The sequence below is a fragment of the Coregonus clupeaformis genome, chromosome 14 (genome assembly GCF_020615455.1).
Source record: "Coregonus clupeaformis isolate EN_2021a chromosome 14, ASM2061545v1, whole genome shotgun sequence".
Classification (NCBI taxonomy): domain Eukaryota; kingdom Metazoa; phylum Chordata; class Actinopteri; order Salmoniformes; family Salmonidae; genus Coregonus; species Coregonus clupeaformis.
In genome coordinates this window covers 41,031,767-41,042,731 of record NC_059205.1, presented here as the reverse complement: position 1 = coordinate 41,042,731, position 10,965 = coordinate 41,031,767, and the positions used below count along the sequence as shown (strand labels likewise).

Below are 10,965 nucleotides of genomic sequence, written 5' to 3'. Positions count from 1 at the left end.
AAATGGGAAAGCAGTCAAGGGGTCTGAATACTTTCACGAATGCACAGGATTACGACATGGTGTCATTGCAACTTAATGTAAAGTGTGACCAAAGTTAGTCATATTTCCCAAATACAGTTGAAATCATACTACCCCAATTTTCAAGGTTATCATAGACCTTGAATGAATACATTATTTGTGCTTGACATACATCACCACATGGTTGGGCCATCCCGTGGAATGCCTTCCATTATCATTAAATAAAGTAAAGCACAGACACCCCAAAAAACTAAGTACTTGAAAGTGTTTTTACTTTACACCACTGGAAATGACATGCCACCCAGCAAAGCTGATAAATGCTACTACATCAATATAAAAAATGTATTTAGTGAACATGTTTCCGAATGCAACACAATCACGCGTGAATTGGTAGGATGTTATCACTGGCAGGTGCCAGATGCAGGAGCAAACCGACAAGTGATCACAAGTCTGCAGTGACCATGTAACAGCTGTATGGTCAAGTACTGGGCTTTGTACAATAAGCTGATTCTAGATCGGGTTTTAGGGGCAACTCTCCACCGTATGGCCATACGACACTTCCGCCCCAGTAAAATCGAACCAGTGAGGGGGCTCACTCAGTCAGACGCTGCAGAAGCCTAAAACCCGGGTTGTGGTAAACAACAACTCAGATTCTCATAATGTGCGATGACGATGTTTTTAGCGGCCGTCAAATGGGATTTTAGTAGGAATTAAGGGCCCTGCTATTGCTTAAAATCGTCAGGTTCGTAAGTAAAATGTGTTAGTTAACGTTAGATATTTTCATTCACAGCTACAACGCGAGCTACAAGCCTGCCACCAGCAGATCATCAGCCGCTCACCAGAGCTAGCCGCAGTGTTTAGTAGGCTAGCTAGCTAACGTAACGGTAGGCAATTCAAATTCTGTGGGGATTGTATTGAAAACAGGTTGACGTCGGTAAATGCTAACTAGCCAGTCACTGTTGTTTTTTACCAACATGTCCTTTTTTATTCAATGTCAAGACTGGTTTAATTTGTTCGTTTTCATGTCTAGATGTCTAGTTACAGTTAGAGAACCCAAGGGGGTTTACAGTTTCCCCTGCTTTGGGTTCTCAGCTGAATGTATCGACCACAGCTGGCTATAGCTACAGATTGTTACACCAGATAATTTGATTTAAGAAATATTTTTGGTATCCATTACTGGGAGTTACCGGTTAGGTACTGTTTGGTGTAACACATAATTTTCGACCAACCTTAACTTGGCAATACTAGCTAACTATCTTCGTTCTCGATTTGGTCAAACATGTATCTTCTAAAACGTCCAGTTGCAGGTGGTGTGTTTGAATTTAGAAAATCCTCCTTTATTAAAATAAATAATTGTTTTGTTCCATAAAGAAATCGAACAATGTGTACGCTGCCATCTTGTCTATTTCAAATATTCTCTCATTGATTTAGACAGGTGAGTGTCATCATGACATGCCGCACTTTGGGGTGGACCCACCTGTCTCTATCAATGAGAGAAGGAGAGGGTTCGTTTATCTGGGCCGTGTTACCCCGTTGGGAGGAGTTTGAACCGGGTGAAAAGTGATTGCATTCGTTTTGGAACCGAGCTGCCTCCCGTGAGCCAGGTGCTCCGCTCTGGCTGAAGGCGAAGTTGACTCAAAACAAAAGCAGGATTCTGCCTTTTCACATCCAAAAATGATTGCATTTGATAAACGCTTTATCTGCCTTCCCAATGAAAATGTATGTTTCTGGACGATGCACCATGCTGCCTTGTTGACAACATGACCGATTGGTGCAGATTACTGTTTGATTTGAGAAGGGTGCGCCTCCCTCCCCGCTTTCGCCCAATGATGTTACGGGCCATTGCCCGGTTCAACCCGGGCCATTGCCCGGTTCAACCCGGGCCAGCGTAATAGAACTCCCTCGATATTTAAAATAGACAAGATGGCGGTGTACACATTGTTGGATTACTTCATGGAGCCAAACAATTATTTTAATAACGGAGCATTTTCTAAATTCTAATGCACCACCTGTAACTGGACACAGACATTTTAGAAGATGCATGTTTGGCCTAATCGAGAACAAAGATAGTATCGCCAAGTTAAAGTTGTTCAAAAATTATCTGCTACACTAAACAGTACCTAACATGTAACTCCCAGTAATGGATACAAAAAATCTTTGGTTAAATCACATTATCTGGTGAAACAATCTGTAGCTAATCTGGCTCCATGTGAACTACAATCCCGACACTCTGTTTTAACGTTTAGAAACTTTAATGATCCTCACTTGCGATATGGTTTTGGTAAAATAAATATACTTTCACATCAAAATAATTTCACAAATGAAAAATATACACTTACTACATACTGTTTTAATTTACAACACTATTCTGGCGTCCTCTTCCTTTACACAGCAATGTTCAGAGATGCTTTGATAGCTAATTAGAACAGGTAGTCGCCTCTGTCTTCCGTAAACAAGTGCTGTAACGTGAAAAAAAGGATTGTGTGGGAACCCTAACCCTGTACAGCTTATGACAATGATGACATCTAGCTAGAGGGTATGGAGGGCGGTGAAAACATGAAATATGTCTGAAATGTATGATACTTTTTTTCTTAATTGAAGGGGAGTCCAAGGGAACCATGTCAACACCACTTCGTCATCTGCCCATGTCTGCCATTTTCTTTCTGCTTGACTCAAAACACCAACATCCTCCACCACCTGCCAAGTAGTGATGGTGAGATCCTGCAGCAAATCTAGCTAGCTGAAGGCGTGAGAGAGTCAACGAAACCAGCAGCCTCAAGCTCAGAATCAGATGCTGGCAGAGCACAAGTGTTTGCGAGATAAACAGAGGCAGTGCTGCTTACAGCAACACTGATAAGCCAATGCAGAAACCATATGCCCATATTTTCTACATTTTATTGGGCCTGGCTTGCAGCCTGACTCCATTTTTTACTGGATGAAATGTGCATATTATAGTGTAAGTGGTGTCAGCAATTAAATGCAGTGACTGGACTTTTAAACCTACACTTGTGAATTCAGCCAGCTCAACAACAACTAAACACAATGGCTTCCGGTGACCACAAAGAGACCGAGAATGAACTGTCAGAACCCCTTGAAGCGGATCATGAGTTATTGAGTCAGTATGAGGATGAGGGCCCTGCTGACAGTAACTTAAAGTCCAAAAGTTTGCCCACTCTAAATGACTCAGGCCAGCAAAGCAAGGCCTTGTTGACCAAGTCTATGCAGCAGCAGGCGTCAATAACAGAGGACAAGAGTGCTGAATTCATCCAACTCCCACAGAGGATCAACCTGAACCAACCTCTACCTGAATCCCCCACCAGGACTAATGTTAACTATACCCCTTCCAGGTCTAGTGTGGTGGGGATGAGTAGTTCATTTAACACAGAGACGCAGGTCAGCAAACCCAGGCGTAAAAACCCAACGAGGCAAGGCATCATCGCCTCGAGGCTACCCCTGATGCGTTTACCCACTAGGAAATACATGAGTGCGATTCTCGAAGACTCTCGCTGTTTTTTATTCTGCATGTGCTACCTGACATTCATCCAGTCACTGATGGTGTCTGGCTACCTTAGCAGTGTCATCACCACCATAGAGAAGAGGTACAGCCTCCGGAGCTCTGAGTCCGGTCTGCTCGTCAGCTGCTTTGACATAGGCAGTCTGCTGGTGGTGGTTTTCATCAGTTACTTCGGAGGCCGAGGGCAGAGGCCCAGATGGTTAGCCGTGGGTGCGGTGTTCATAGCTGTCGGAGCAGCCCTCTTCTCCTTGCCTCACTTCATCTCCCCTCCGTACCAAATCCTGGAGGTGAACTCATCCCGGGGCAACGAGGGCCTGTGTATGAACAACAACGGCAGTGGCAAGGACTTTCTGGATGTGTCCTCCTGCCCCAGAGACCAGGAGGGTAATGAACACAACCTGTATGTGGCCCTGTTCATCATTGCACAGATCCTGGTGGGCATGGGGTCGACGCCCATCTACACCCTGGGACCCACCTACCTGGACGACAACGTCAAGAAGGAGAATGCCTCGCTTTATCTTGGTAAGTAACTGTGTGTGTCTGTCTGTCTCATGGGGTTTGAAAGATGTGAAGATTACACCAACCAAAGTTAATAAACTACTATGACATGAAGGAAGGTAGCTCAGCTAGCAAATAGGTACTGATCAGGCCCAGGTCTCCAGACCAACATTTTCCTCTGGTGCCACTAAGTTTTTCAGTTGGTTGCAGCATCACATGATTTGGTTGCACCATTATTTTTTTGCGTATCACACAATTAAAAGGTATCATCTTATAAAGTAATTCACAGTGCTTTATTATAAAGTGTAATAGACTCTGGGCTTGAAAAACTTTTTTTGCTACTTGTCCGAAAGCTCAAGTCACTGTAACACCATGAGACAAAATGGTGACTGGAAATTGTGTTGTATGACTCAAGGAACCACTTCACAAAATAACATTTATTATTATCACAGTTCGATGGAAGGCTGCTGGTCCCTGATCCCATGCATTATGTTTCCTGCCGGTGTGGCCTTGAGCAAGGCACTTAAGCCCCCACAAAGTAAAATACTACACTGATAGGCTACTGTATAAAACACGTGGTCCATCAACCCTCCATCTGGAGAGCTACTGGGTGTGCAGGCTTTTGATCCAACCCTGCTCAAACACTACAGTCCGCTTATCAAGGTCCTGTTGAGCAGCTGATTTTTTTGTTTTTTTACAATGTGTTAGAGCAGGGCTTGAGCAAAAGCCTGCACACCCATTAGCTCTCCTGGACTCTCCTGGAGAATGGTTGTCCACCCTGCAACATTACAATTACAACCAAATACTTTTTATGTCTTTATGAAATAATTCCCTCATTCAATGAACCAGGGATCAAATGGCTTAGGTGGACGATGTAGCTACTAACTAAGACAGGTTTGTCTAGTTGTAAGGCTAAAATATTCAGTGTTCAGGGTAGATCTTGACGGCATAGGAGTTACTTGTAAATTAGGCTATTCTAATAATATGTTTTTACTTTGTCAGAATTACATGGCCAGTATTGAATAGAGGAGAATCCTAGCTTTCCAACGGTGTCAGAATTATTTCTTAATACCCAATTTTGAGCGCTTGAGAGACGGTTCTACAACCGGAGTATGCAGCATTGGTTTCATCAACTGTGCACCCTTATCAACTGCGTGTTGGCCATTTGCGGTTATACACGAGTACCGTTGGAAAGTTATTTTAGGACATCGGACATGACAATGACATTAATACATGCTAATAGTTAACTTGCAAGATTACCAGCCAAACTACACAATGTTTTGAATTGGCTATCTAGTTAGTCTGTTGTACAGTATATCATTATTTTACCTGCTGCACAATGTCTTCTCTCTCTCTCTCTCAACGGCCCACTGGCACATACGCAGGTGATGCACACACCATGACCTTTCCAGGATTTTCATTGCTGACCAAAAATGTGCTATAACTGAGCAAATAACTCACTAACTAGCAATGCATATCAACAAATGTGCCCACACACTAGGATCGCTTTGAACTAAAAAACGCATCTCGTAAATGCATGATTGAAAGACCGCTCGTGGCTGCCAATGCAGAACTACAATAATTATACTCCGATGCGCTCTGCAGAGATTGGGACTACTGCCCAACACATCACATCCGGAGGACACTTTGATCCAATTCTGATCGGAATAGCCTAATTGTTTGATATTGTGATTATTACGTGATTTTGTTTTTACTTGTCCATTCGGACAACTTAAATCTATAATCTGCTTGTCCAACAAATGTTGTCTTCTTGCAAGCTGACAAGCGTTAATGTCGAGCCATGAGACTACTGAGATGGTATTGAAGAAATAAGTTGTTTCATCTTTTCATGTTGTGATTCAAAATATTTTAATGTGAAACCTAATCCAGTGATTGTCATGCATTTTGGGTAGACAATTATGCTATTGTTATATTTTACTGTTAAAATAGGGCTCCAGAATTTGTAAATATGTTATTTGCCTAGGCAGCCGCTAGTGGGCGCTAGATCTTCAGTATCATCTAGGCTTAATGTGCTCAGCTGGTAATTCACTCGTGTCCCCAACGACTGGTTCGTACATAAAACATCCTACACTAAGGCTGCAAAGGCATTGGTTTCCTCCATAACAAGCTTTTAATGGCATGCCGCCAGAAGAAAACGTACTGTCTTAATATAACTACATTTTTCAGATGTTGTACACTGCGTTCAGCCAATCGGGTTGCAGCAGTCTGTTTACCCCCCGCTGAATGCGGGGCGTAACATCATGAAGTAGCATTAGCCACTCTAGCTGCCTCTGCCTATACACAAGGCCTTACAATACACGTGTCTATTACAAAATTGGCTACTTAAACTTTGACTTCAGTGATTCAATCAATCCTTGTCCCTTTCTACTGTCATCCTAGATATTTTCGTTCCAGTGGTCTGAAACAACGTAAACCTAATTAAGGCCTTAACACTGAAAATCAAAGAATAGTTATGAAACAGGCTTGTATTCTGTGGTGGCCTGGTGCCTGCCTCTGTTACACTCAGAGAAAAAAACCTACACAAAGGGATTAGCTCCTAGGGTTTGTCCCAAATGGCACCCTATTTCTTATATTCTCCTCAACCCTGTCTCTAATGATGTTCTTGTGGAAGGCCAGTTCACAAAGGATTTGGGGCTTTGATCATGTGGTCAGTCTTTTGGTGCCAACCAGCAGTATGGCAGCTGGTTACACACTGGCCAGGATGTGAGGGGATTGCCCATCAGGGCTCACCCGCCTGGCTGGAACACATGAGGTCTGTCCCAAATGACACCCCTCAGGGCACTGTTCAAAAGTAGTACACTACATAGGGAATAGGGTGTCATTTGAAACACAGCCTAGAGTGGACAACACTAATGGTCCTTGACAGATCTCTGGTCAGTATAGCCTCAGTCAGACAGTTATTCTGTGAGGACGGGACATGACTGTTGGGTAATGGAGCAACGGTTTATTAATTGTATGTTCATGGAGTTCCAGGAAGAGCCATTTATAAGCTTTGGAAATGAGAGAATGGACCTATAGTTAGTCCAAAAAAGGCTAGATAACCAATGTTATTTTCCTGATTTAAGAGGGTGCCTAGTATCCTATAATCTCAGATTATATACACAGTATAATCTAAGTGTATGAGATTTTGTATGAGATTTTGTTGTGTGGACATGTCTGACCAACAAAATGCAATATTCTCTGGGACTGCACTACTAATAATATAAGAACAAAAAGGGTGGACTGACATCATCCTGAAACCAAATCTTATTTTACTCTGAACGTTATGTTATTTAAAGAGGCACAAATGAAAACTGACCTAAATTCACAGAGAAGATGGGGTGGTCCATGAGAGATGAATACTGAAAAATTATTATTAGACAGAATAAAAGATTATGCCTCTCAGCACCGCAAATAGATGCATGGCAATTCAAGGAGACCTAATACAATAAGAAACATGTCTATTTTATATACAGTGCCTAGTGAAAGTCTACACACCCCTTGCACAGTTTTTGCCACATTTTTATGCCTTAAAATTAATTATATTATGAAAAGGGATTACGTTGGATTTTATTCCTACTGATCTAAACAACCTGCTCCACATTTTCACAGTTAAAAAAAAAAAGATGTAATTTTTTTTCTAAATGTAACAAAAAAAATGAAGATGTCTTGGTTGCGTGTCTTCACACCCCAGAGATAATACTTGGTGGAAGGACCTTTGGCCGCAATTACCGCTATGAATCAGTTTGAATAAGATTCTACCAACTGCACAACTCTTAGGGCAACATACATTGAGTTTACAAAACATTAGGAACACATTCCTAATATTGAGTTGCATCCCCTTTTGTCCTCAGAACAGCCTCAATTCATCGGGGCATGGACTACAAGGTGTCGAAAGCGTTCCACAGGGATGCTGGCCCATATTGACTCCTATGCTTCCCATAGTTGTCAAGTTGACTATCAAATCAAATCAAATTTTATTTGACTCATGCGCCGAATACAACAGGTGTAGACATTACAGTGAAATGCTTACTTACAAGCCCTTAACCAACAATGCATTTCTTAAAGATTTTATTTTTTAAGTGTTAAGTAAAAAGAATAAAAGCAAATAACTAAAGAGCAGCAGTAAAATAAAAATAACAGTAAGGAGGCTATATACAGGGGGTTACCGGTGCAGAGTCAATGTGCGGGGGCACCAGCTAGTCGAGGGAATTTAGGTAATATGTACATGTGGGTAGAGTTAAAGTGACTATGCATGAATAATAGACAGAGTAGAGCAGCGTAAAAGAGGGGGGTGGGGGTGGGGGGGCAGTGCAAATAGTCTGGGTAGCAATGATTAGCTGTTAAGGAGTCTTTTGGCTTGGGGGTAGAAGCTGTTGAGAAGCCTTTTGGACCTAGACTTGGCACTCCGGTACCACTTGCCGTGCGGTAGCAGAGCGAACAGTCTGACTAGGGTGGCTGGAGTCTTTGACAATTTTGAGGGCCTTCCTCTGACACCACCTGGTATAGAGGTCCTGGATGGCAGGAAGCTTGGCCACAGTGATGTACTGGGCCGTACGCACTACCCTCTGTAGTGCATTACGGTCGGAGGCCGAGTATTTGCCATACCAGGCGGTGATGCAACCAGTCAGGATGCTCTCGATGGTGCAGCTGTATAACCTTTTGAGGATCTGAGGACCCATGCCAAATATTTTCAGTCTCCTGAGGGGGAATAGGCTTTGTCGTGCCCTCTTCACAACTGTCTTGGTGTGTTTGGACCATGATAGTTCGTTGGTGATGTGGACACCAAGGAACTTGAAGCTCTCAACCTGTTCCACTACAGCCCCGTCGACGAGAATGGGGGCGTGCTTAGTCCTCTTTTTTTTTTCCTGTAGTCCACAATCATCTCCTTTGTCTTGATCACGTTGAGGGAGAGGTTGTTATCCTGGCACCACACGGCCAGGTCTCGGACCTCCTCGCTATAGGCTGTCTCATCGTTGTCGGTGATCAGGCCTACCGCTGTTGTGTCGTCAGCAAACTTAATAATGGTTTTGGAGTCGTGCCTGGCCATGCAGTCATGGTGGAACAGGTAGTACAGGAGTGGACTGAGCATGCACCCCTGAGGGGCCCCCGTGTTGTGGATCAGCGTGGCAGATGTGTTGTTACCTACCCTTACCACCTGGGGGCGGTCCAGGATCCAGTTTCAGAGGGAGGTGTTTAGTCCCAGGATCCTTAGCTTAGTGATGAGCTTTGAGGGCACTATGGTGTTGAACGCTGAGCTGTATTCAGTGAACAGCATTCTCACGTAGGTGTTCCTCTTGTCCAGGTGGGAAAGGACAGTGTGGAGTGCAATAGAGAGTGCATCATCTGTGGATCTGTTGGGGTGGTATGCAAATTAGGGTGGGTCTAGGGTTTCTGGGATAATGGTGTTGATGTGAGCCATGACCAGCCTTTCAAAGCACTTCATGGCTACAGACTTGAGTGCTACGGGTCGGTAGTCATTTAGGCAGGTTATCTTAGAGCCCTTGGGCACAGGGACTATGGTGGTCTGCTTGAAACATGTTGGTATTACAGACTGTCAGGGACATGTTGAAAATGTCTGTGAAGACACTTGCCAGTTGGTCAGCACATGCTCGGAGTACACGTCCTGGTAAACCGTCTGGCCCTGCGGCCTTGTGAATGTTGACCTGCTTAAAAGTCTTACTCACATCGGCTACGGAGCGCGTGATCACATAGTCATCCGGAACAGCTGATGCTCTCATGCATGCTTCAGTGTTGCTTGCCTCGAAGCGAGCATAGAAGTGATTTAGCTCGTCTGGTAGGCTTGTGTCACTGGGCAGCTCGCGGCTGTGCTTCCTTTTGTAGTCTGTAATAGCTTTCAAGCCCTGCCACATCCTACGAGTGTCAGAGCCGGTGTAGTACGATTAAATCTTAGTCCGGTATTGACTCTTTGTCTGTTTGATGGTTCGTCAGAGGGCATAGCGGAATTTCTTATAAGCGTCCGGGTTAGAGTCCCGCTCCTTGAAAGCGGAAGCTCTACCCTTTAGCTCAGTGCGGATGTTGCCTGTAATCCATGGCTTCTGGTTGGGGTATGTATGAACGGTCACTGTGGGGACGACGTCATCGATGCACTTATTGATGAAGCCAGTGACTGATGTGGTGTACTCCTCAATGCTATCTGAAGAATCCCGGAACATATTCTAGTCTGTGCTAGCAAAACAGTCCTGTAGCTTAGCATGTACATCATCTGACCACTTTTTTATTAACCGAGTCACTGATGCTTCCTGCGTTAGTTTTTGCTTATAAGCAGGAATCAGGAGGATAGCGTTATGGTCAGATTTACCAAATGGAGGGTGAGGGAGAGCTTTGTATGCGTCTCTGTGTGTGGAGTAAAGGTGGTCTAGAGTTTTTTTTCTCTTCTGGTTGCACATTTAACATGCTGGTAGAAATTAGGTAGAACGGATTTAAGTTTCCCTGCGTTAAAGTCCCCAGCCACTAGGAGCGCTGCCTCTGGATGAGCGTTTTCCTGTTTACTTATGGCTTTATACAGCTCATTGAGTGCAATCTTAATGCCAGCATCGGTTTGTGGTGGTAGATAGACAGCCACGACAAATATAGATGAAAAGTATCTTGGTAAATAGTGTGGTCTACAGCTTATCATGACACTCTACCTCAGGCGAGCAAAACCTCAAGACTTCCTTAGTATTAGATTTTGTGTACCAACTGTTGTTTACAAATATACACAGACTGCCACCCCTTGTCTTACCGGAGTCAGCCGTTCTATCCTGCCGATGTAGCGTACATCCCGTCAGCTGTGTGTTGTCCATGTCGTCGTTCAGCCACGACTCGGTGAAACATAAGATATTAGTTTTTAATGTTTTGGGCCTTGTCGGGTGTCTGTAGGATATCCTTTGCGTCCGGCTCGTTGAAGAAAAAGCTTCGTCCAATACGAGGTG

General features: G+C 43.8%; 1 protein-coding gene across 2 annotated transcripts in view; it reads left to right on the top strand.

The window, feature by feature from the left end:
* The first annotated feature begins 611 nt into the window (after nucleotides 1–611).
* The window catches only part of LOC121580887 (solute carrier organic anion transporter family member 5A1), a 31,907-nt gene continuing 21,553 nt past the window's right edge, over nucleotides 612–10,965 (top strand). The window contains exons 1-2 of one of the 2 annotated variants that reach the window (XM_041896034.2): nucleotides 612–760; nucleotides 2,620–4,054. In XM_041896034.2, coding sequence (XP_041751968.1) covers nucleotides 3,061–4,054 — 994 coding nt within the window. In that variant the 5' untranslated portion in view covers nucleotides 612–760; nucleotides 2,620–3,060. Of the gene's footprint in view, nucleotides 903–2,619; nucleotides 4,055–10,965 lie in introns of both variants that reach the window. The other variant, XM_041896033.2, reaches the window with a different exon arrangement.